At 54.9% G+C, this 25,637-nt stretch overlaps 2 protein-coding genes and 1 long non-coding RNA gene across 3 annotated transcripts in view; 1 reads left to right on the top strand and 2 right to left on the bottom strand.

Moving 5' to 3' along the window:
- PNPLA7 (patatin like domain 7, lysophospholipase) overlaps positions 1-20,435 on the bottom strand; it is a 32,908-nt gene extending 12,473 nt beyond the window's left edge. Inside the window, 17 exon segments of the mRNA XM_027104076.1 lie at positions 478-589; positions 1,316-1,341; positions 1,344-1,382; positions 1,385-1,481; positions 1,848-1,965; positions 2,048-2,184; positions 2,662-2,809; positions 2,928-2,991; positions 8,667-8,816; positions 12,358-12,438; positions 12,532-12,548; positions 12,636-13,017; positions 15,499-15,541; positions 16,439-16,598; positions 18,061-18,201; positions 18,381-18,472; positions 19,869-20,435. Coding sequence (XP_026959877.1) covers positions 478-589; positions 1,316-1,341; positions 1,344-1,382; positions 1,385-1,481; positions 1,848-1,965; positions 2,048-2,184; positions 2,662-2,809; positions 2,928-2,991; positions 8,667-8,816; positions 12,358-12,438; positions 12,532-12,548; positions 12,636-13,017; positions 15,499-15,541; positions 16,439-16,598; positions 18,061-18,201; positions 18,381-18,472; positions 19,869-20,135 — 2,074 coding nt within the window. The 5' untranslated portion in view covers positions 20,136-20,435.
- Positions 20,436-20,501: 66 nt separating this feature from the next.
- Positions 20,502-24,327, bottom strand: LOC113619439 (uncharacterized). The gene is made up of 4 exons (XR_003432382.1): positions 24,064-24,327; positions 21,947-22,812; positions 20,783-20,853; positions 20,502-20,623 (listed from the first exon to the last, which is right to left on the bottom strand). It is a non-coding gene; the product is annotated as an uncharacterized LOC113619439 (long non-coding RNA).
- Positions 24,328-24,438: 111 nt separating this feature from the next.
- Positions 24,439-25,074, top strand: MRPL41 (mitochondrial ribosomal protein L41). The gene has a single exon (XM_027104167.1). The coding sequence runs from the start codon at positions 24,533-24,535 to the stop codon at positions 24,938-24,940; it is 408 nt and encodes a 135-aa protein (XP_026959968.1). The 5' UTR covers positions 24,439-24,532; the 3' UTR covers positions 24,941-25,074.
- Positions 25,075-25,637: the final 563 nt, after the last annotated feature.

Here is a 25,637-nt window from a genome sequence, read left to right as displayed (position 1 = left end):
GACCGGTTCACCCGGGGCCCTTGGCCTGTCACACCCTCACCACACACCTGCCCCTCCGTTTCTGCCCCCACGTGTATTTTTCTCTTTAACCAAGGTCAGGAGAACGGCAGCAACTTGGGGTACAAGTGCTTTGGGTTAAAAGTCCTTAAAGGAACCCACCAGCCCAAGAAACTAAAGGCTGCTTCACGACGGTCGTGAGCAGAGCAGATCACTGTTCCATAAAGTGTGCATTAAAATGGAAAGAAACTCTCCCGCAGCCCAGCGGAAAGACTGGCAAAGGGTCAGAATGGAGTTTTCAGAAGAGGAGACAATCGGAACGAGAAATACATTCTCTTCCACTGTCTTTGTGGAGGGAGGGGACACCTGCCCGTGGGAAACACTGTCGGGCACGTGCGCCAGCCCAGCCCGGGGAGGATCAGCGCAGGCGCACACGTAACCGACTCGTGGCCCGCGGGAAGGGGCGGGACTCACCTGGCTCCCCTCCCCCGGGTACCAAGGCGACAGCGTTGCTGGTCAGCACCCGCGCCAGGCCGGAGAAGTCCGAGCGGAGGTCCGGGGGCCTCTGGCAGACCCGCTCCGACGGCTCCACCTGCGAGAGAGGCCGGCAGACGCGGGGGGCCGGGCCGAGTTCGCACACCCGACGTGGCCTGGCTGTTCTACCCCACTCCTGACCCAAAGCTCCTCCTGGACACGGCCGGTGGGTCTGATCCCGACCCAGTCGTCACCTCGGCGCCCGGGCTCACCTGGGAGGGCTCTTGGGGTGGGGCGGGCAGTGCGGGCAGCTGGGCCACATACCGACGGGCCCAGCCGAAGCCCACAGCCCCGAGGTGGAGGGCTCTCAGGGCTTGGCCACCTGGGCGCAGACGCCGCTGGCAGGGCGGCTCCACCAAGCTGTGGGGCTGGGTGGGCTGTGGCCAGCCGGCGGCCCCTGCGCTCCCACCACGGCCCGCGCACAGCCGCCAGGGCTGGGGACCCCTGAGGAGGAGGCGCCTCAGGATTTGTGTGCTTTGCTGTCCAAAGGAGGAAGCAGTGCCAACCTGAGGCCACCGGGCTCTCTGAGGCCTCAGCTGGAGGTGGGAACCTCAGGCCCATCGCTCTGGGGTTCTGGCCCCCCGTAGGGGCTCCCCCATCCGGGGGGCATGTCACCCTGTGGCCCCGGGAATCCGAAGACCAAGCTCAAGCAGATGTGAGTGCACAGGAGCGGGAGAGCTCGTGGAGAGCCAGCGCCCTCATCAGAGCCAGCGGGCTCAGAGCAGAGTCAGAGGCAAAGGGCCCGAAGCAGGTCGGCGGGGCCCCCAGCCGCCCCAGGCCTCACCATCTCGGGCAGGCTCCTCCTGGTTAGACGCGGCGAGGGCAGCAGGGGTGCAGGTGGCCGGAACAGCAGCCCCCAGGTTGAGCCGCTACACAGTGCGGGCCGGCGCAGGCCCGTCCTCCCGGCGCTTCTGGGCACGCACAGCTGCGCTCTCCAGCACCCGCTCCAGCTAAGGGAGAGCGGAGCCCCGCGTCAGGCAGCCCACCAGAGGCCGCAGGCTCGAGCAGGACAGAGCCAAAGGCCAGCGCGGGGCTGTCCACAGATGTCCCAGGCTGGACGGGACCACGCCTCACGCCCTAGCCCAACACAGGTCTTGGCCTTGGCGGGTGGCACCCTGGTTCTGAAGACCGACCCGGCTGTGGCGTGCTTGGCCCTTCCTCTGTGAAGCTGTGACCCAGGGGGTGCGGGGCTGGGTGCGGGGGCATGAGGGAGCTCCGGGGGCCTGCAGGAAGGGAGGCGGCGCACACACTGCAACCTTCTTTTGCAAACACTCCCCCACAAGGGAGCATCACTCCTGGTAAGAACAGGAACCCACATCGGAGATGACGAGTTTGTAGCTGTCCCAGGACCGGGATGGAAGCGTGAAATGAGAACAGACGACGGGGCAGAGGAAGGAGGTGGGGAACACAAAGCGAAGGGACAACGAGACTCCACTTCACACCCAGGAAGTTGGGAACACAGGGGACTGACAGTGCAGAGCAGGGAGCATGGAGCCCCAGACCTCGCCCACATCACGTGCACAACAGGAATGCAGTCTGGCAGCTCTCTGAACCTGAAGACACACAGCCTCTGCCGCTCAGCAGCAATTCCAGGTGGTGCCCTGAAGACACCCCTGCACACGCGTGTAGTGAAGTAACTTCACAGTCCGCTGGCTGAGAAGAGACAGATGGTGGGGCATTCACAAATAGAAACTAAACAGCCATGAGACGAGTGAAACAATATGGATACAATTCAAAAGCGTAAGTGTTGAGTAAAAAGGAAATTTCAAGATGGTATAAACTCGAGCACTATTTATATAAAAAACCCAGTGCCATATACACACATAGTAAAAACGTGAAACACGGACAGAGGCTCTGACTTTACAAGAGCAAATACCTGGGTGTCTGCTCTTATCATCCATCCCTTTCTGAGTTGTTGAAATACTTCATTCAGAGGACAAGAGAGAAACAAGGGGTTGGAGGAGAGAGTGGGGCCCCCCTCCCGCCAAGACCTGCCCAGCCTGCAGCCCTTTGACCACGCCCACTGCCTGGCCCAACCCAGCAGCCGGCCGGCCCCTCCCCTCAAGCCCTGGCCACGGACCCCACCTGCTGAGGCCCCACCCACTGCCCCACTCACGCAGGCCGGCTCACCTCGCCCAGGCCCACGATAAGGATGAAGTCGGGCTGCCGGATACAGCGCTGGGTCCAGGGTGTGAGCGTGCTGTCCACCTGGTAGAGCACGATCCGGTGGATGTCCTCCTGCTGCCCCAGCCAGCTGGACAGCCGGTGCTCGTGGATACTGGAAGGCACAGACAGAGGGGCGCAGACGCCAGGGCACATTTCAAGGCCGGGCTGGGACCCACTGAGAGCAGCAAGCCAAGCTCGGCTAGGCTGTTCCGACACGGAGGCCGGCGTACCTGTCCAGAGCAGCAGAGACAAGGTGCTGTTTTACGTTGCCGCTGGTCAGCAGCAGGGCAGGGCCTGAAAACACAACCACCAAATACAGAAAACTGTGCCGGCGGCTCACACTGGAGGACAAGCGAGGCCCTTCCTTCTCCTGGAAGTTTGCTCTTCTGGAAAGCAATAAGCCTTTCACCACTCATGAGGAAGTGCCTGTGGCCCTGAAGCAGACCCTCTGGGCAGGTGAGGCTGCAGGTGTGGCGGTGGAAGGGCTGCAGCAAGTACAGGGAGGGGCGGCCTCTCTGAACCTCAGTCTCCTCCTCTACACATGAAGGGGTTGAATCTCTGCGGCACTGAGACTGTGTATGCGTGAGGGCAGGGAAGCACAAGCTTGTAAAGTGCGAGATTAGACAGTCTCCCAAATCCAAGGCAGCCCGGCTGGCTGGGCTCCAGTCAGGTGCGGTTCACCAGTGTCTATCACCAGGGATCAGCGTGCTTCCTGCATCTACAGGGTCTTAGAGTTGCTGTCCACACAGACACAGTTGCTCTCAGCCAGGAGGGCCAGTGTCAGAATATGTGAGAGGGCCGCCAGGGGCAGAGACAAAAGCTGAGAGGCCAGCGGCCCTCAGTGTCAGGAAGGCTGCTGGACCGCCCTGAGGATGCAGAAGTCCCGCTGCTGCAGGAGAGGCCGGGCTCTTCCCCATGGCTTCCTTCTTACACCCTCGCTTACACCTGAGCTTCTCTGAGAGCTTGTAATCAGAAGGTGAGAGACGAGAAATCACCGCCTTGTGTTTAACTGGCAGCATCTGCTTTCTTGGAGGCACAAGCATAAGGGTGCATTTCACAGGGTGGTGCCCTGTGATGTGGCTGCTGGACTGACCTGTGCGTCTGTGCAGCTCTGACTCAAATGGCAGAAGCCCGTTGATGCGGGGAAGCAACTCCTCTGGGGGCTCGGGGCAAAGGGCGCTGGTCCCCCTGGGGGCTGCAGTCCTGCTCTGGGGGTCAGGCCAGGTCGGGCCAGGTCGGGAAGAGCTTCAAGCTCGAGTTGGTCACCCTCCGTGGGTCTGACAGAGGGCGTCCTCTCGGGGCTGATGCCTCACGTGCCTGCGAGGGCCGGCACTCCTGGGCACTGCGGTGGCTCACCCCGTCCGCCTCTTGGGCTTCTAGGACGAGGCGGGACAGGCAGGCCGTGTCTGGCTGCAGGAACACAGCGGAGCGCAGCCCTGAGGTCCTCAGTGGACCGCAGGCTGGGCTCTATCTGCCCTCAGGGCACGTCTCCTGCTCTGGGCCCGCCTGCCTGGACTCGGAAGGCTCGGAGGAGGCCCTTGGGAAAGTGTGGAGCCCCCCGGAGGTGGCGCTCTGGGCTCTCGAGGTGCGGGCTGCAGCCCCAGGCAGCCAGGACTGTGGTGACCATTCCGTCCAGGGGAGGGTCTGCTTAGGGCCCAGGCCATGGGCAGGTCCAGGGCAGTGCGTGGACACAGGCTGATGCCTAGGCACTTATGTGTCGGCTCCGTGGGGCACGGCTGCTGCTCCAGGACGGATCTGGCCTGGATAGTCACTGCCAGCCTGGCTGTCACACAGCCTCTCTCCCAAGCTCTGGAAGCCAGAGGAAGTGGACTGACACCTTCACAAGTGGAAGAAAAGGACCACTGGCCTAGATCCTCACTCTAAAAACACGCTTCACAAATGTGGTCACCTGACTGTCAGCAAAAGATCACTGCAGGGCAGAGTCCAGTCCTTCTAAGCGAGGGCTCCGGGGCAGCTGAAGATCCTATAGAAAAAGGAATCCTGACTCTACCTCGCATCATCACCAAAATCAATCTCCAATGAACTGTAAACTTGCAAGGTAAAACCCTAAGGTTTTTAGAAGAACCTCTTCATGATTTGGGGGCAGCATGAAATTTCTTCAATAAAACACAAAAAGCAGTAATAATATAGGAAAAAATTGATAAATAAATTGGTCTATATTAGAATTAACAACTTATGTTTGTCAAAAGATATTATTAAAAGAATAAAAAAAACAAGCCACAGAGGGAAAGATATCTGCAACACTTTCATCCAATAAAGCGACTGTATCCAGATTGCCCGTCAACAAGGAAAAGATAACAAACCAATAAAAAGGGGGGGCAGCTTGACAGGCACTTGCGAAAGAAGGTATCCCAATGGCCAGTAAACAAGCAAACTTCTTAGTTGTTGGGAAATGCAAATTCAGGCCCAAACAAGATACCACTGCACACTCATCCAAATGCACAAAGAGGAAAGGCCACCTGCCCAGCTGCAGAACACACACTCTTCCCTTTCTCCAGGACAGACTATATGTTAGGCCACAAGGTAAGTCCTAAAGAACTTTAAAGACTGGATTTACAGGGACTTCCCTGGTGATCCAGTGGTTAAGACTTCTCCTTGCAATGCAGGGGATGCGGGTTCGATCCCTGGTCAGGGAGATGAGATCCCACATGTCTTGGGGCCAAAAAGCCAAAACCATAAAACAGAAGCAATATTGTAATAAATTCAATAAAGACTTAAAAAAACCCCAAAAAGATTGGATTTACAGATGTAGAGAACAAACATATGGATACCAAGGCGGGGGTGGGGGGCTGGGATGAACTGGGAGATTGGGACTGATATATATACACTATTGATACTGTGTATAAAATAGATAACTGGGACATCCTTGATGGCACAGTGGTTAGACTCCGTGGGTAAGACTCCATGCTCCCAATGCAGGGGGCCTGGGTTCAATCCCTGGTCAGGAAACTAGATCCCACATGCACGCCACAACTAAGGGGCCCTCGGGCCACAACTAAGGAGCCCGCCTGCCACAACTAAGATCTGGCGCAACCAAATTAAAATATAATTAATTTAAAAAAAAAAGAAATGAGAGAAAATGGAATCTTTCTTTGAAAAAATAAAATAAAATAGATAACTAATGAGAACCTACTGTATAGCAATGGAACTCCATTCAGTGCTCTGTGGTGACCTAAATGGGAAGGAAATCCAAAAAAGAGCGGATGTATGTATCTGTAAAGCTGATTCACTTTGCTGTACAGTGGAAACTAACACAACATTGTAAAGCACTATGCTCCGATAAAAAATTTTTTAAAAATTGGATTTACACAAAGTATCTTTTCTGATCACAATGGTATGAAACTGGAAAATTCAAAAATATATGGAAATTAAACAACACATGCATAAACAACCAATGGGTCAAAGAAATCACAAGAGAAATGAGAAAATATCTTGAGAGAAATAAAAACAAAAATAACAACATTCCCGGATGTACTGGACACAGCAAAAGCATAGCTAGGAAGGAAGTTTACAGCTACACATGCCTCCTTTGAGGAAGAAGAAAGATCTCTGATCAACAACTGGCTTTGTACCTTAAGTAACCGGAAAAAGAATCTCAAACTAAACCCAGAGCTAGCAGAAATAAGGAAATAATAAAGATCAGAACAGAGATAAATAAAATAGAGAATAGGAAAACAGAAAATCAATGAAACCAATAGTTGGTTCTTTGAAAGAATCAATAAAATTGGCAAACCTTTAGCTAGAGGAATAAAGAAAAAAAGAGAAAAGACTCAAATTACTAAATGCAGAAATAACAGGACATTAGCTATTTTACAGAAATAAAAAGTAATACAAGAGAGTACAGTGAGCAATTGCAAACTAACGAACTGGATCATCTGGATGAAATGGACAAATTCCTAGAAACGCACAACCTACCATGACTGAACCATGAAGAAACAGGAAATCTGAATAGACCTATAACCAGTAAGAAACTGAACCAGTTAAAAAAAAAAAAAAAAAAAAAAGCCCTGCATGAGGTGGCTTCACTAGGGAATTTTACCAAATATTTAAAGAAAAATTAACACCAATCCTCCTCAAACTCTTCCAAAAATATTGACTCGGAGGGAACACTTCCTAACTCATTCCATGGGGCCAGCACCGCCCCGCCCCACCAGTACCAAAGTCTGCGTGGGACCAAGACGCCAGGAGAAACTACAGACGAGCACCTTTGACAATGCAAAATCCTCAGGAAACAGGAGCTGACCAAACTCAGCAGGGTATTAAGAGGATTACATACCACACCAAGTGGGATTTATTCCTGGAATGCAAGAATGACTCAGCATATGAATATCAATCAGCGTAATAAATCACATTAACAGAACAAAGGGGGGGAAGTATGATCATCTCAACTGACGCAGAAAAAGCACTGACAAAATTCAACATCTTTTTATGATATAAACACTCAACAAATTCTGAATAGAAAGAAACCTCCTCAACATATTGAAGGCCATACGTGAAGAACTGACCGCTAACATCCTACTTGAAGGCGAAGGACTGAACGCTTCCCCCTAAGATCAGGAACGAGGCAGGATGCCTGCTTTCACTTAACACTGCTAGGATGTCAGTGCCACCCAAAGCCACCAACAGTTCAGTGCAATCCCTGTCAAGATCCCCAGTTCCTCGAAGAAATAGAAATTTGCGTGGACACACATGAATGTCACATCAGCGCAGCACACGGACGCTAACCTCCTGGTCTGGATGCTGCGCTGCAACCTGGGGCAGCGGGGGCGGGGGGGGGGGGGGGGGGGGGGGCGGGTTTGTTGTTTTGGGAGGGGGGGGGGGGGTGTGTGGCTCTCGCTTTACTATTTTTACAACTTCCTGTGAATCTGTAATTATTTCAAAATAAAAGGTTGGTTTGTTTTTTTAAAAAAGGGAATAAGCTTTTATGAATCAACACATCTCCACTGTGCAACTGCAGATCTTTTGGGTGTGCCCTGGACAGTCTGACCAACGTCACTGAAAAATGTATGATGTTTTCTACCTCCAGAATATTTGTTATAAAACAAAGACCAAGACGAATCCAAATTAACGCTTTCTGTGATTTAAATTTTCCCTTGGAGAGTAACTTTTACATATTAAACATTTATAGTAGTATCTTCAATTTCATAAATCATTTTCATTTGGCATTTATTTAATGCCTTCTACTATCAAGTGTCTGTTTCAGATAGCGGACGTTTCGCCATATTAAGATACATACTCTTGTCACAACGTATTGTTCCATAATAGTAATGTAACATTCATTGCACCTATTGTTATATCATTTTTGAAGACACCCCTGAAACCTTTAGGATAGCCCTATCTCAGAAAATTGACTTATTGTCTCTTACTATGGTCGCTCACAGTTATAAAAACATATACATAAAGTGTTAAGAATATGGAATACTTTATGATTTGGGGAATTTCTAAGGGTTCTCAGGAATTTCAGTTTCTTGTTCTTGAGCCCCCAACTTAACAGCCGTGGAACTTGGGAACATGACCTAAGCTGCCTGACCCCAGCTGCGGGTGTTCTCCACGTGGTCAGTCAGCTGCCCCAGCCATTGCGGTGTCCCCTCCGAGTAGTGGAGCAGCTGCACGCACCCACCCCAGGCTCACACCCCAAGATGGGCTCCCGCTGGCGGGGGGGCGGTTCAGGGGTCTCTGTGCCCCTGGAGGCCCCAGAGTTCAGCTGGGAGGAGCAGTGCAGTGTGACTCACACCAGCCCCTGTGAGATAGGGTTTGCCCATCAAGACTGTCCAGAGGCGCCCGTCTCACTGTGACGGTCCTCTCCCCAGCGCTGCACCCCTCTCCACCCCCTGCCCAGGGTTTAGCCTTGCGAGCAACACTAAGTGCTCTTTCAGGAGAACCTGGAAGGATGAGAGGCAGGAGGAGGGGGTCCAACCGGACCTCAGGTGCCTTTGGGCAGGGCTTACCGATGGCGCTAAGGGCGTGCTTGAGCTCCAGGGTGAAGGTGGTGAGGGGCACATCCTCTGACACGGGCATGACGGCCACCGTGGAGAGGTTGCTGGCAGGGTTCCCCGAGTCCCACTTGCTCCCTACAGCATGTAGCCCAAACTGGTGACCTGCAGAGCACAGGGGCGTGCGTTGGCCTGAGGGATCGGGCTGCCACTCGCACAGTCTCGGTGTCCCTGGATGTTTCTAGGTGACACCACGGCACGAGAGGCCTCGGCAGATGGAACAGGCACCGGGGTCGGCCCCGAGTCCCCACAGCCAGAGCCCCGCCTTTCCCGCTGAAATTACCAACCACACTGTAGCGCCCTTGCGTTTCATACACACCAGGACCGGGCCGCTGAAGGGGAGACGGATGCACGGATGCAGAGAAGGCCGTGAGGCCCAGAGCAAACGCAGAGTCGAAAGGATCGGCCAGGGGAGGGCCCATCCTCCGACCTGCCCCCTTCCTGGAGTTCTTGCACTGACTGCTCCAGAGACAGCAAACAGTCTGAGGTTTAGGAGATCGACATCTACCACCTCGTCTGCGTGGGGTTTCCAGACCCCGGGGTGAGGCACAAAACAACCCAGGGTTGGTCAGGGCTGGGTCCTGGGGTGCCTGTCCCTGAGGCCACAGGCTTCCCCTTCTCTAGACGTGAGGCCAGGAAGCCCCACAGCAGCAGGGACGGAGGCAGCGGGCACGTGGACCCACGAGCGCATCAGCCTCGGTCCGAGCGTCCCCGGCTGAAGTTCATTCCCAACACAAAGTTACTGCTTGGCAGGTAGCACCTCCTGTTTTCATGGACGTGGCTGAACGGGCAGCCTCACCCCTCCTGCCGCCCACGTCCCAGCCAGACCCCAGTCTTCTGGGGCCCCAACACATTGAGGGCTCTCTTCCTGGCCCCCCTGGCTGGCCGCTGTGCCAGCCCAGCTCCTGCACAGACCCTCCCGACCAGGAAGGGCACGGCCAGGTGCCAGGTGCAGGTGCCGGCCATGCAGGAGGGTCCAGCTCCGCCAAAAGGGCATCCATTTCTGACTCTGCTGGTCTCGTCCCTGGGGAGGAGCGGTGGGTCCTGAGGCATAGAGCGTGGGTTCCTGCAAGGCCTGACCCAGAAGCCAGAGCGGGGGCTGCAGAAGGCAGAGAGAGGGGCCCCTAAGAGCTAACCTGGGGGCAGGGCAAGAAAGTGAGGGCTGTGAGCCAGTTGGCAGCTGCATGCGAGGCAGCAGGGGGCCCCTTTTCACCGGTTTTCTGGCAGCTTCTCTGTGGGGAATCCCCTTCCTCTCGCTCTTTCCCAGTGACCTCTGACGTTAGAACCCTCCGTCTGACGTAGAACCAGAGGGGGATTCTATTGCCAGCTTCTGACAGTTTTCTTTTAGTCTTTAAGAAAGGCATGTGGGAGGTTCTGGTTCTGACCAAGAAGGAGATGGAGCCGGCATATTGCACCTAACCACTGCCACCAGTTACACGGAGGCTCTGGACACAGTTCTCAGGAGACCCAGAGGGGCGTGAAGAGGAGTGCAGACGAGCCAGGACTCGTGGGAAGACCACGCTACTAATGCCACAAGGGTAGCAGTGCCACTGCCCCGTCCCAGCTACAGCCAAGCGGGGTCCATGCCTCCCCCTCCGCACTGGGTGCTGCCTCCAGGGAGGCTTTCCAGGGCCCCAAGTTCCTGCATGGGGCGATAGACACAGTGGGGTGGAGCCCCCAGCTCTCCATTCCCTGCACTAGAGAGGGGAGGTGGACAAGGGAGTCCTCTAGATCTAGTATGAAGTCCTGGCTTCACCCCCAAGCAGCCCATACATGAAACTGGCCAGGATCGCACAGCAGAGGCTCTGAGAACAGAATCCAGTGTGGCATACCAGCCAGGCTTCACACTGGCTCTGGGTAGCACACAAGCACAGCAGACCAGAGCAGTACTGCAAAGGCCTTGAGAATTAAATTAACATTCAAACACAGCCCAAGGAAGAGGGCCAGGACATGCTCTGTGAATATAAGCACATTGACAGTCTGCAAAAATAGAAGATTTAAATGGGAACCAGGCTCTCATAACATAATACTCGAAATACAGGATGCAATCCAAAATTACCAGGCATACCAAGAGCCAGGAAAATCTCAACTTGAACAGGAGAAGACAATTAACAGACAAAAACGACAACATGTGGGCTTCCCTGGTGGCGCAGTGGTTAAGAATCCGTGTGCCAATTCAGGGGACATGGGTTCGAGCCCTGGTCCAGGAAGATCCCACGTGCTGCGGAGCAACTAAGCCTGTGCACCACAACTACTGACCCTGTGCTCTAGAGCCTGTGTGCCACAACTACTGAGCCCGCGAGCCACAACTACTGAAGCTGCGCACTTAGAGCCCGTGCTCCTCAACAAGAGAAGCCACCGCAATGAGAAGCCCGCACACCACTACGAAGAGTAGCCCCCGCTTGCCTCAACTAGAGAAAGCCCGCGCACAGCAACAAAGACCCAACGCGGCCAAAAATAAAAAAAAAAAAAAAAAAAAAGACAACATGTCACAGAATTTGGAAGTCCTTGACGAGGCAATAAAGCAGTGATCATAACCAGACAGAGACAGCTGTCATGGACTGTCTTGAAGCAAATGCAGAAATATAATAACTGAAATTAAAAATTCTCTGGGTGGCCTTAGGAGCAGAATCAAGAAGACAGAGGAAAGAGCCAGTGAGCTTGAAGACATATCAAAAGAGAGTACTCGGGCTTCCCTGGTGGCGCAGTGGTTGAGAGTCCGCCTGCCGATGCAGGGGACACGGGTTCCTGCCACAGTCCAGGAAGATCCCACATGCCGCGGAGCGGCTGGGCCCATGAGCCATGGCCGCTGAGCCTGCGCTTCCGGAGCCTGTTGCTCCGCAATGGGAGAGGCCACAACACTGAGAGGCCCGCGTACCGCAAAAAAAAAAAAAAGAAAGTACTCAATCTGAACATCAGATGGAGAAAAAAGATTAAAAAACAAACAGTGTCCCAGAGACACTGGGACAATAACAAAAGGTCTAACGTTTGCTTCTGTGAATTTCCAGAAGAGGAGAAAGAATACAGGGCTGAGAGACTATCTGAAGAAATAAAGGATGAAACCTTTCCAAATTTAGTTAAAATATATATATATACTTACAGATTCAAGATGAGCGAACCCCAAACAAGATAAACCCAAAGAAATTCACGCCAAGCACTCCAAAATCAAATTTCCAAACAGTAAAGGCAAAGGAAAATCCCGAATACAGCCAGACAGAAATGATGCGCTACCTACTTGGGAACAATGTGAATGTCTGGATTTCTCATTAGAAGCAACGAAGACCAGAAGGAAGTGGTACAAAATGTTTAAAGTGCTGAAATAAAAGGACTGTCAAGCCAGAATTGCACATCCAGCAAAAAGTATCCTTCAGGACGAAGGTGAAGTAAAGACAGTCTTAGATGAAGGAAAATTAAGAGAATCTGTAGCCAGCAGACCTGCGCTAAAAGGACTATTATTAAAGGAACGTCTTCAGACAGAAGGAAAATGATACCAGGAGGAAGCTTGGAACACCGGGATGAGGGAATAGTTTTAAACGTGTTTGACGGCTGAAAGCAAAAGTTCTAACACTGTGAGGGGGGTTTCAACCTAAGTAGAGGCTCTGGGCGGGGCTCTGAGTGGGGTGGGCGGGGCTCCCAGGTTGCAGGCCCAGGCACCCAGCTGTTGCAGTTCCCTGCTGGAGGCTGACCAGGATCTTCTCGCCCAAGAGGTGAATCAGCGAGTCACAACCTGGGGGCAGAGGAAGAACAGAGACCTCAACCACACACTTTAAACCATGACGCCAAGCAAGCACCTTAGACCAGGGGTCCCCAGCCCCCGGACCAGTAGCGGTCCGCAGCCTGTTAGGAGCCAGGCCACACAGCAGCAGATGAGCGGCGGGCTAGCGCAAGTGAAGCTTCATCTGCCGCTCCCCGTGCTCGCATTACCGCCTGAACCATCCCCCCAAAACTCCCCAGTCCATGCAAAAATTGCCTTCCACGAAACCAGTCCCTGGTACCAGAAAGGTTGGGGGCCGCTGCCTCAGACCCACGGTGTCAAGACTGCCGTGGCTGTAAACCACTCTAAGCAGTGGAAGGTGATGTGGCTGCTGTCTGGTCGCAGGCAGGTGCGGGGCACGTGGCCTGGGACCTTGCCCGGGACGGCATCTCCTCTCATCCCCAGGCGGAAAACACGGGGCAGCACCGGGAAGCCACGACTGCCCGCAGGCAGGCCACGAGGGCCTTCCCCAGAGCCGAGGGTCATCACGTGATGCTGAGTGCCTGGCCCGCTGGACATGGGCTGCTTTACATGATATCCAGGAAGAATTACCTTTTAAATATAATAATGCTATTTTGGTTAATATTCTAAATTTTTAGAGTTGCAGACTCAAGTATCTAAGGTTGGAATGTCAAAATACCTGTAATTTACTTTTAAGGGCTTTTGCATGAGTAAAGTGAGTTAAAAGTTTTTTAATTTGCTAAAGTTCGCAAGATGGGAGAGGATGTACTGTACAGGAAGCCTGCTTCTGTGGCTCTTGCATGCAGTACGCATCACTTTCGAAAAGAGAAGCCGCTGTCAGCTTCAGTAACCCTAAGTATCTCGGAGAGCAAGGTGAAAGCAGTGATGAGGTGATTCCGACACCAGGCGCCGCCTCTGCAAGCCTCAGCCGCCGGCTACTTCCTGGCCATCTACAGCCGACAGCTCTGGGCTGACTACGCAAAGAGCAGGCCCTGAGACCTCGTGCTACAGCAACCGGTGTCCCCAGCCCCTGCCAGCCAGCCCTCCACCTGCAAGCTAACTTGGAGACCCTCTCTTACCCCCAGGACTCTGGTGTCAAAGACCCATGGAAGATGCAAGTGAAACTGTCCAAATTTTAGGACGTGAGACAAGACGTAGTTTGAGCAGAGTGGTCCAAAACAGAAGCTGAAAAGAAGTCTGGTTTATATACAACTAATCTAGCAACAAACTATTAACTGGAGCTAATTTTGTTTGTTTGTTTTTTGCGGTACGCGGGCCTCTCACTGTTGTGGCCTCTCCCGTTGCGGAGCAACAGGCTCCGGACGCGCAGGCCCGGCGGCCATGGCTCACGGGCCCAGCCGTTCCACGGCATGTGGGATCTTCCCGGACTGGGGCACGAACCCGTGTCCCCTGCATCGGCAGGTGGACTCTCAACCACTGCGCCACCAGGGAAGCCCAACTGGAGCTAATTTTACAAACCACATTTTATTATGGAAAATTTCAAAGATACACGAAAGTAGAGAGAAGAATACAGTGGACCCCCCCTTCCCATCACCCAGCTCCACCCATCTTATTTCACACACATACCCCCAAAATTTTGAAGACAATCCCAAACATAGCATTTTATCCATTAATAGTTGAAGTCGTATCTCTACAATATCACAACAATGATACAATTATCACAATTACAAATTAACAATAGCTCTAAATCAAAGCTTTTGAAAGTGATCATTTCTACATCAAATGAAAAAGGTTCACAACAGGCCAATGAAAACATGAAAAGGTGCTCGACATCTTTAGTCGTTAGGGAAATGCAAACCCTAGCCACCAGTATAAACAATAGTATTTTGACATATTTTTCCACTGGATTAAAAGAAAAAGAAAACCATGTGATGCTGGTGATTTAGTATAGGAACTTCACCGCAGTGTGACCCAGGGAACCGCTGTGAACTTCTTCAAACCTGGCACTGGTCTCACTGTCCAGGAGCCCTTCCATCTGGCCCAAAGGCTCCGGCCCTCTTGGTGAAGGCCTGCCAGGTGGATGACATGGAGGCCCCGCCCCGAGGAGACTGGACGAAAGCCACGCCTTTTCTAATTGTCCCACCAGGTCACCCGCAGACAAAGCGACACACGTGAGACCTGTACCCTGACGACACTGTGGTCTAGCAGCCCGAAGACCATGCAGGAGCTGTGCGAGGTCAGGGCCCACCCAGGGCCCGGCAGGCGGGAACTTCACGTGGCCGGGGTGGGGGCGACCTCGTGCAGTCCAGGGTTCACTGTGTCTGCGGCGGGAGGCTGCGTCACCCACCAGCAGGCAAATAAACCCACAAGCCCTCAGGAGTCCGGGTCTATAGGTGCCCCTGGCAACTGTGACTCAAGCATATAAGTCAACAGTGGCAGGAAACAAAGAGGTAGCTTCCAGCTGAATTATTTTCTTAGAGTTAAAACTATTCACAGCCTGAAACCCAAAAATAAGGCAAGGGTGCTAATGATCATCATAGATCAATACCCAACCACTGAGGGGTTCCAAGGCAGTGGGAGAGACACGGCAAGATGCTTGTGATGTGGGCTTCCCTGGTGGCGCAGTGGTTGAGAGTCCGCCTGCCAACGCCGGGGACACAGGTTCGAGCCCTGGTCCGGGAAGATCCCACATGCCACGGAGCAACGAAGCCCGTGCGCCACAACTACTGAGCCTCCGCTCTAGAGTCCGCGAGCCACAACTACTGAACCCTGCGCACCTAGAGCCTGTGCTCTGCAACAAGAGAATCCACAGCAATGAGAAGCCCGCGCACCGCAACAAAGAGTAGCCCCTGCTCGCTGCAACTAGAGAAAGCCCACGCACAGCAACGAAGATCCAACACAGCCAAAAATAAATAAATTAATTAATTAATTAATTTTTAAAAAGTGCTTGCAATGTGTCTGGGGAAATGCAGAGGTGAGCCACCATGCACAGCCCCTGTACAGCAGAAGCTGACACACCTGCGTCAAGGGCAGCTGTGGTCCAATGTGCCTTTTCCTCCAAAGAACAAAAAATTTAAATTTTGCACTCCGAAGGCCCATAGTTTGGCTCACCATGTTTCTCTCCGCGGCGTGCTAGCCTACACAGGTGGCCTCGCTGCTCAGGGGGGAAGACATACAAGGAAATTTGCATAAGACGGTGGTGCAAAATGGAGCTGGAGGAGGCTTATCTGTGCACAGAGACACTCCTGAGAATAACCCAGATACTCCACTTGATTTCACACTGGAAGAGTACAAGAGGATAGAGGCAGCTGTAAAAAAACTCCCCATAAGGGCACAAAGCAGCAGCTGTACTTCCAGTCCTGGATTTAGCCCAAAGGCAGAATGGATGGCTGCCCATCTCTGCTATGAACAAGGCTGCAGAAAGTTACAAGCACCTCCAATGAGAATATATGAAGAAGCAGCTTTTTATACAATGTATAATCAAAAAGCGGTTGGAAAGAATCATATTCAAGTTTGCACTACTATCCTTGCATGCTTTGAAACTCTGACAGCATACTGGAGGCCACTCAGAAAAAGCTTGGAATAAAGGTCAGGGAGACTACACTTGACAAACTTTTCACTCTTATAGAAATGGAATATTTAGGGGCCTGTGTAAATGCACCAATGGTTCAAAGAAATGACAACTACTATGAGGATCTGACACCTAAGGATACTGAAGAAATTATTGATGAACTCAAGGCTGGCAAAATCCCAAGACCTGGGCTAAGGAGTGGACGCTTCTCATGGGAGCCACAGCCAGAGGTCTTACCTCTTTGACTGAACCACCTAAAGAACCTGGCTTTGGTGGGCAAGCAGGCCTTTAATTTATATTCAACTGTAAAAGTGCCACTGGAGAAATAAAATATGAATCTCCTATCTACATAAAATAAAATATAATAAAATAAAAATTGGTACTAACTTTTCAATGGAAAACTTAACAAATGTTAAAGGGGGCAAACCTCTAAGTGAAAACACAACAGACCCCAGCCCTGCCCCACCCAAGGGCTCTCACCGAATCCTGGATGCAGACCTCCAGCCGCCCGTCCTGCACCACATAGATGCTGGTATCTGGCTCCCCTGGCCGGAAGACGTACTCCCCGTCCAGAAGCTACACAAACACCATGTGTTTGCAAAGTTCCAGGAAAAGTGGCTTCTCAAAGTGACCCAGGACCCTCTAAGAAACAGTGCACATGGGACACCCGCAGGAAGGAGGGGAGAAGGGGCGCAGGCCACAGCCCTGCCGGCCAGACCACAGAGCGAGCTTTCAAGAGCTGCAGAGCCCACAGCACAGGCACCAGCAGGACAGAAGCCTAAGCTGCAGGCATTTCCATCAGCTACCGTTCCATGAGCTCAGAGAACTCTCAGGCCGTGAGCGTGAATTTGAACCAGATGCATAAACGAGGGCAGGTAGTGAAGCGCTGGACAGAGGAGTCGGGGCTTCCAGGGAGAAACGGGGAACCAGACTTGCAATTTTCCATCCAGCCACACGCTTCCCATACTCGCTCCGTGTCGCCCTGAAGGTGAACACTCTGATAAGCAGACAGACACACGAAAGAACCGGCGAGGAGGCTCCACTCACCACTGGGAGGGCGGCGATGGCAAGAAGACTTCCCAACTGATGAAAGCAGTGTTCACATGTTGGGGTCGGGGGCGGGCATTCTGGCTTACACGTGAGTTAACTCCCACTTCACGCTCACTAGATAGAATAGCCTGTTGCGGCTGATCAAACACATATTGTACGTCTGCTGAATTATTAAAGGGCACATCGGCCAGAAGTAAAGAACGTCCGGGGCTTCCCTGGTGGCACAGTGGTTGAGAGTCCGCCTGCCGATGCAGGCGACACGGACTCGGGTTCGAGCCCTGGTCCGGGAAGATCCCACATGCCTCGGAGCAACTAAGCCCCTGCGCCACAACTACTGAGCCTGCGCTCTAGAGCCAGCGAGCCACAACTACTGAGCCTGTGTGCCACAACTACTGAGCCTGTGTGCCACAACTACTGAAGCCCGTGTGCCTAGAGCCTGTGTTCTGCAACAAGAGAAGCCACCGCAATGAGAAGCCTGCGCACTGCAGTGAAGAGCAGCCCCCGCTCACCGCAACTAGAGAAAGCCCGCGCGCAGCAACAAAGACCCAACGCAGCCAAAAACAAATAAATTAAATAGATAAATATTAAACAACAAGAACAACAAAACGTCCACGTAAAAAATAAAGATTAAATGCCTCCCTTTCTAGGGTGCCAATGCTCGTTCTCCTTCAATGCTAAGACTCCCTTCCCAGGTGCCGAGGCCATACTGACTCACCATGTACCTGCTATCTGTTTTTTTTGAAACCTTGAAGGAATGTATCCCTGACTAGCTTAATGTTCTTTGTTCTGACAAGACATAAAACTGCCAAAAACTATGCTTCTCTGGGGAAGTTCCTCAGAGTTATCTGAGAGGTTGTCTTCCAGGCTATAGTCCTCAGTTTGGCTCAAATAAAACTCTTCTTATTCCTATTATAGGTTGTTTATTCATTATTTTTGTCGACACAACCAACGGTGGCCACAGAGAAAGGACACCTCGGAGGCCAGGTGACAGCCAGTCCCCGGAGCACAGCCGCAGGCACATGGCGGGCCTCCCGTGTCCACTTCTCTCTTACCGAACATTTTTCAGCATGTACAAGACTTCTGACGGCAGGTGAGAATTCTTCACATCGAACTCCTTGAGGTCGGCCTCCAGCAGGGAGGGCGGGGGCTCCTTTGGCTGCAGGGTGGGGTATTCCTGCTTGAAACGCAGGATGCTACAAAGCAGAGAGACGTGCACCTGGAGCAGAAGCCCAAAGGGGTTCAAACGCAGATGGCGTTTGCGCTGTGAACTCCATGGCAGGGAAGCCACGGGCGGCGCAACGTCCGCGGCCTCCCCAGCGCCCACTGGGGAAGGCAGCTGAGACGTGCCTAGTCTGAAGGGCACCCCCAGTACCTCTTGGCCAAAGATAGCACCTTGGTCCTCTTCCTCGCCTGCTGCCGGGGGGCAGCTGTGTTCCCCACAAGCGCGTGGGGGAGTGTGGTCACCTGCAGAGAGAAAGGGGGAGGCCGCGTCTGGACCCTGCAGCCGGTGGATCCAGCTCTCAGCCTCAGGGTCGGTCCCAGCCCTCAGGACCTGGCCTGCCCGCAGCCCGACACCAGCATCCCGGCCCGGCCCCACCCTGCTCACCTGCCCAGCACACAGGGAACCATCCTTGGCGCTGATGATAGCGATACCGCGTGGCCATGTCCCCAGACAGCCCATGCTCTGAGAGCTCTGAGTCCTCAGCCCTGCGTCCTCTCTGCCTAGAAGGCTGACGCTCTCCACCCCACACCTGTCACGCTGGCACACACGACAACCCGAGTGCCTGCACCGTCCTCCCAGTCTGGAAGGCTCTTCACCCTCCCCCACAGTCGAGGCCCACCGGACTGCCCCAAACAGCAGCACCGGGGAGCGCGGAGGGCCTGGCTCCTAGCCAGGCACCAGCCAGCCTCTTCGGGCAGCCACTGCCCCCTGCTGTCCCCTAGCTCCCGAGCTGCATCTGCCCCACGGTGCCAGCTGTGGTTGTCGGTGGGCGGTCACCACAACCCCTCCTTCCCTCCCAGGCGTCCTGGCCTCATTGGACCACGTTCCTGTCCTTAGCCCAGGTCCAGCTTGCCGCTGCCCAGTCCTCGGCAGGGTCACCAGGGGACAGCCCCCCACCCAACCACACACGCCTGAGTGCCTTTGAGACCTGCAGGGAGTCACTCCATGTGGCCCTGCACGAGCCTGCGGGGGGCCCGCCCACTGTCCCTGCGCGCCCGCCCGCCAGACAGAGCAGCCCCAACCGACCGGCCTCCCACAGCGCCTGACACTGAGGAGGAAGAGCCACGTGAGGACACCCACGTGACTCCCCATCGACAGCTCAAGCTTACCCACGAAGAACACGAATCGATTGTGTAACTCGTGGAAAGTAACAAAGAGAAGATATTTTTAAATACCAGCAAATGCTTCAAGCGTGCATTTGAAGCACAGGCAGCCTCAGGCAGTCTGCTGAGACCTCCTGCCCTCAGGCGGAGAAGGGCGCAGGGGGCCCGGCTGCTGGACGGGCTGGACGCGGCTGCTCCTCCCAAGGTGGGTCTTGACACTGGCAAGCGAGGCCTTGCAGTTTCCCCCTCGCGGAGCCTGGCCCCAAATCCTGGTTGGACCAGCAATCTCAGCACCAGAGCCAGGACCCTCCACCCGCCACACGTCAGGGATGCTCCGGGCGGGGGGCTTCTGTCCTCCCTTCCAGTTCATGTCCACCTCACGGGGTGACGGGGCCTCCTCCCCAAATGCTTCCGCCCAGCCATGCCCTCCCCAGACCCTCCCCGAGCCCCAGAGCCGCTGCACAGCCCCCAGGCATAGGCCTGCGGTGCCGACACCTCTGAGGGGGAGGAGGCCTGGGCCTGCAGCGCGAGCTACCTTCCTCATGATATTCCTGCCGTATAGCATCGCTTTGTCTCTCTTCCGGAACCTGTACTGAGGAGTGGGCTGCCCTTGTCCTGCAAGGGGAGCCAAGGGGCTGCCTGAGCACGGCTGGGACCCGCGAGGCGGCCACGTGTACACACTAAGCTGTCCTGCCCCTGCCTGGCCCCGCCCCCTGCCCCGCCCCCAGTCACACAGCACCTCGTCCCAGGGCTGCGACAGACCCTTGCAGAGGAAGCGGGACTTCACTCTTCTTGGAAACATGAGCCAAGGAAGTTCAGAACAGACTCGAATTGCATGGATCCGATGAGCTCAGCCTCGTGGACAGGCCAGCAGTTTCCAACAAAAGCCACCACCCGGGCCTCCCCCACCCTTTCAAGCCCTCCTCCCGGTCCCCCTAGGGCTAAAGTCTGAAGCAAGATACTCACGGAATCAGTTAACACTTCTATACACAAAAAATGGTCATCGGGCTTCCCTGGTGGCACAGTGGTTGAGAGTCCGCCTGCCGATGCAGGGGACACGGGTTCGTGCCCTGGTCCGGGAAGATCCCACATGCCGCGGAGCAGCTAGGCCTGTGAGCCATGGCCGCTAAGCCTGCGCGTCGGGAGCCTGTGCTCCGCAACGGGAGAGGCCACAACAGTGAGAGGCCCGCGTACAGCAAAAAAAAAAAAAAAAAAAAAAAAAAAAAAGATGGTCATGCCGATAAGGTCCAGGGCCAGGGCCAGGAGGATTTCAGTTGCAACAACCACCAGCTGGGTGAGGTCACAGATAGAGCACCCGTCAGCAAGGTGCCATGAGGCCCCTCCCAAGCCCAGACACAGGCTGGACACAAAGGACCCAGGGCAGCCAAGGGTGCAATAGGCCACTGATTCTGGGGCCCGCCCATTAGCCGGGGGCAGTGAGGTGGTCACCTGGTGGACTGGGAACGCTGCTCCGTCAGCTGCAGACCCCAGGACCGAAGGGTGGCCAGGTAGAAGCACGCCTAGGGGGGAAGTCTGCAGTCGGGAAGGGCCAGGATGGGCACGGCCCTGGCTCCCCAGGGAGTAACAACAGAGCTGTGGGTCAGGGACAAGTCAGCAGCCCTGGAGACCTCCAGAAAGAAGCGACCTTCCAGGACGCTGAGGTCCCCTGAGCCCACTTGCTCTGGTGCAGCGCCACCCACAGCATGGCTGGGCAGGGCCAGCAGCTGTGCTGTGTTGACAACAAATGCTCCAGGCATCATTAACGCATCTGAATCCTAAATCCTCAGCTTTCCTGCTCCTCAGGATGCAAATCCAGAGGAGCAAGCCCGGCTGGCCACAGTGGGTACAAAGGCCACCTCTCAGTGCCCTCTCGTCACCAACAGAACCACGTGCTGCTGGCCTCGGGGCAGACAGAAGCCCACACAGCAGCAGTGCTGGGAAACCCTAAGGAGTCAACTGGATTTTGAGAGCATTAAATACCAGCTCACAGCAGAGAAGGGCTCCCAGGGGGGGAGTTAACAAGGGGCTTCAGAAGCCCAGACCCCAGGGAGAGAGAAAGGAAGGTAAGAGAGAACAGTGAGGGACTTCCCTGGTAGTGCAGTGGTTAAGAACCTGCCTGCCAGTGCAGGGGACACGGGTTTGAGCCCTGGTCCGGGAAGATCCTACATGCTGCAGAGCGACTAAGCTCGTGCACCACAGCTACTGAGCCTGCGCTCTAGAGCCCGTGAGCCACAACTACTAAGCCCGTGTGCCACAACTACTGAAGCCTGCGAGTCACAACTACTTAGCCCACGTGCCACAACTACTGAAGCCCGCACGCATAGAGCCTGTGCTCCGCAACAAGAGAAACCACCACAATGAGAATCCCGTGCACCGCAACAAAGAGTAGCCCCTGCTCGCCGCAACTAGAGAAAGCCCGGGCACAGCAATGAAGACCCAACGCAGCCAAAAATAAATTAATTAATTTTAAAAAAGAGAGAACAGTGAGTGTGGAATGGTGAGTGGGCAGACGGCTGGGGCCGCCCATACACAGGATGCTGGCAGATTCCCCCCAAAGCTGAAGAAACCAGCCAAACAAGTAGCTACGCTCCATTCCTCCTGGTACCCACATACCTCCTTCCAAGCAGCCAGGAACAGGATGGCTTTGGGGGAGTGGTGGGGGGACTTGTTAATCCTTTCAAGTTTCTACACAAGTGCCAAGGACTAAAGCAGCTTGCCTGATCCTTCAGAGCCAGGATCACACACAGCATCGATGCCAGAAAACCCAAGGAAATCAATGCGCTCAGAAAAGCATTTCAAAAGCAGAATGTCACATCGAGACAGAATAAGGAAGTGATTCAGAAAGCTCAACCCTTTGAACTCAGCTCAGGAGGCAGATGGAAGCAGTGGGAGCTTCTGCTTCACAGTGAGGCGTCCAGGCCCCCCGGCCCAGACTGCGTGCTTGGCTAAAGACGACATCCACCAGGCAGCAGATGAGCACCCTCCTCCTAAGTGTGTCTCTCCGAGCTCAGCCACCCCCTGGGGGGCAGCTAGGGCTGTCCACAGGAAGGGTCACGGGGACGCCCCAGGCCTATTTATACAGTCTCTTGTGGTTAGGCATCTCAGACTTTCCAGCTTTTCACGGTTTTAATGCATCTACATTTCTGGTTTAGAGATAAAGGCCCTTGTAATGTGGCTATATATGTTCCACGGGTAAAAGGCCCTAAGACAAAGCAAGCAGACTTCCTAAGGGGAAGCAGGAACTCACAAGAGTGACCTTGGGGAAGAGGAGGGAGGGCCTCAGCCCTGACAAGGGGAAAACAGGCCCCACACACCACCCCCACATGCAGCAGGCTTCAAGGAGTTGCTGCGGGGCAGATGTTAAAAGGACCCTTTCTCCTTGTCCTGAAGTGGCCATAACTGGGAATTTTAAGGCTGATTCCTCACTGGAATCCTCAGGTTCTGCACCTCTGGGCCGGCGTCCCCCTCTTGCTCCATGGCTAAAAGTGAAACAAAAGAAGAGAGACTGGTTCCAAGGAGGGCACACGTTCCACCACCTCACGCTCACGTGCAAAGCAGTGTCTCCCAGCCCTTCCCCAGGTTCCTGTCCACGTTAAATTATGTTTCTATTGACAGGAAAACCCTGATGAAAAACTGTGTTCTCCATGGAGAGAAGCTCTTTTCACAAGCAATCGGAGCCCCTTCCCTCTCTGTAAATAGCCCTCGCGTGGCTGCCCAGGAACCTAGAACTGCAGCCAAGTCCCGGGCTCCTCTCCCAGCCAGTCAAGGGCCAGTGTGGGCAGCCAGGCAAAGGCCTAGTGCAGCAGGGATTTCCAGCACCTGCGGAGGGGTGCGTGGCCACTACAGGCTGTGAGCCAGACCCTCCCTAGTGGCCTGTGCACAGGATTTCCCCCGCAGTGCGGCTGAGCCCTGGAGGTGGGTGTGTTGGTCTGGGGTGTGGTGAACTTGAGGACCAGCTCTGCTCACATGGCCTCTGTGCCGCAGGGAGGAGCCCCGTCTAGGGCCTTCACCCTGTGGCTCCCAGGTCCCTTGGAAGGGCAACAGTAAGAGAGGGTTGTCTCTTCCGAAATCCCACCGGGAGAAGTCAGGGAGCAGAAGGTAGGTGCAGGGTCACCTGCATCTGCTCACTGGTCAAAGGTCCCTGCCGGCCCCGTAGGAAACCCTTTCTTCTCAGATGTCTCCTCAAGGACCAGCAACGCCTTGACCCGAGCTCTGCGGCCCAGCCCTGACCAGGGCGGTCTCCCCACGCCTCCCAGGCTTACAGGCGACAGAGCTCAAGGCCCCAGCACCTGCCACACAACCAAACCGCCTTCAGCTGCTGCACGTGCTCCACAGCGCAGGGGACGGGAGGGAAGGAGACAGAGCGCAGGAGAACTGGGGGGCCGGGGGCGGCGCGGTTGGGGTCATCGAGGTTAGGAAGATGGTGGTTAGGGGGGCGTGGAAGTTAGGGCGCAGGGCTGGAGAGCAGTGATTATGGGGCCGTCGGGTTGAGGGCAGTCAGGTTGGGGGGCGTTCAGCTGCAGGGGCATCGGGGTTGGGGGCAGTCGGGGTTGAGGGCAGTCGGGTTGGGGGGCGTCGAGCTGAGGGGCGTTGGGTTGAGGTCAGTCGGGGCTGGAGGCAGTAAGGTTGGGAGGCGTCCGGTTGGGGGCAGTTGGGTTGAGGTGCGTCGCCGGCGACAGCCCTGTGGGGCAGTGTACGTCCCGACGATGCATGGGGGAGGGGATGGCTACCTCTGCTCACAGAACCGGACCCCCAGGTCTGCCACTTCGGGGCGCTCGGCGGCGACTCACCAGGATCGCGCGCTCCCGACGCCCGCGCTCCCGTCACTCCATCCTGACGCCCCGCCCCCGACACCCGGCACTCCCGTCGCTCCTCCCGAAGCCCCGCCCCTAACGTCCGCACTCACGGCGTCCGGCCCTGCGCCTCGAAGCTCCGCCCCCCACGGCCGCGCTCCTGACGGCCCGCCCGGACGCGGGATCTCCCCGAGCATTGGCCATGCCCCCACAGGTCCCGCCCCCCCGCAGGGCCAAGGCTGCACATTGGACGCGTCGCAGCCAATCGGAGCTGCTCTTGCTCTGGCGCGGGGGCCCAGGGGGTGTCGGAAGCTGCAGTGGTCGCCGGAAGCAGAGCGCTGGGTTGCCGGGGTTCGCGTGGCTGTGCGCGGGAGTCGGAGGGCGTTCGCGTCGTTCGGGCCCCGGCATGGGCCTCCTGAGCGGGGCGGCTCGCGCCCTGGTGCGGGGCGCCGACCGAATGAGCAAGTGGACCAGCAAGCGGGGCCCGCGCACCTTCTACAAGAGCCGCGGCGCCAAGGGCATCGGCTTCCGGGGCCGCGACGGCAAGTTCGTGCAGGTCAAGGAAATGGTCCCGGAGCTGGTGGTCCCCGATCTGGCCGGCTTCAAGCTCAAGCCGTACGTGAACTACCGCGCCCCGGAGGGCACAGACGTTCCCCTGACGGCCAAGCAGCTCTTTCTGGAGACAGCGGCACCTGCTATCGAGAAGGACTTCAAGGCCGGGACTTTCGACCCTGAGCGCCTGGACAAGTACGGCTTTGAGCCCACGCAGGAAGGCAAGCTCTTCCAGCTGTACCCCAAGAACTTCCCGCGCTAGGAGCAGTCGGCGGCGGTCGGGTGTGCCTGCGACTGAGGACTTCGACCTATCCTCCTCGCTGAGCCTAGCTCCCGGGTGGCGGGTGGGGAGGCGTTGCCCTCGTTTAGCTTCTATTAAAGACCTTGGCTACCCTACAGTGTTGTTCGGGGCAGCTGGTCATTTTGAAAAGGAAAGTGTGACACGTAACAGGCTAGGGCGTAGTGACCGAGGCGACGTTCTGAGGTTCCAGCCAAACCAGAACCCCAACCAACAGGTTCTGCGAAGTAGGCAAGAACACGTGGCTTAGCTTGCAGGAGAAAGAGAATTCACAAGGCAGATCCAGCCACATGACAGCACTGGTTAATTCATCCCCCAAAATTCACCGCAAGGAACCACCAATGAGAATACTTATGGGTTCCAAAGCAGCTTATTTTGGGGAGTCAGGTGAGACAGCCCCCCTTGGGGTAAACCTAAAGATAAGGCCACACAGGAAGTTGATGCCAAACTCGTATTTCCCTAGTAATCTATAGTCTCCTTCCTCCTTGTGTTTTCCTGTTTCAGTGCATAATCCCTCAGATTCTAATTCTGTTTCATATTTAACTGACCCTTAAGTGAAATATCCTAAAATAAACTCTGGAGGAGGGTTCAACATTAACACATTCTGACCTGTACTGGCACACAGTGTTGTACCGTCAGAAAATAAGAAAGCAAAGGATAG

The sequence above is a fragment of the Aethalodelphis obliquidens genome, unplaced genomic scaffold, assembly GCF_003676395.1.
Source record: "Aethalodelphis obliquidens isolate GAN/ISIS:26980383/991018 unplaced genomic scaffold, ASM367639v1 scaffold7, whole genome shotgun sequence".
Taxonomy (NCBI): domain Eukaryota; kingdom Metazoa; phylum Chordata; class Mammalia; order Artiodactyla; family Delphinidae; genus Aethalodelphis; species Aethalodelphis obliquidens.
Note: the sequence above shows the minus strand (reverse complement) of the source record. Positions and strands in the feature narration are given on the sequence as shown.

Excerpts from the sequence above, each read along its gene's own strand:
- MRPL41 (XM_027104167.1), top strand. The coding sequence starts at position 24,533 with ATGGGCCTCCTGAGCGGGGCGGCTCGCGCCCTGGTGCGGGGCGCCGAC.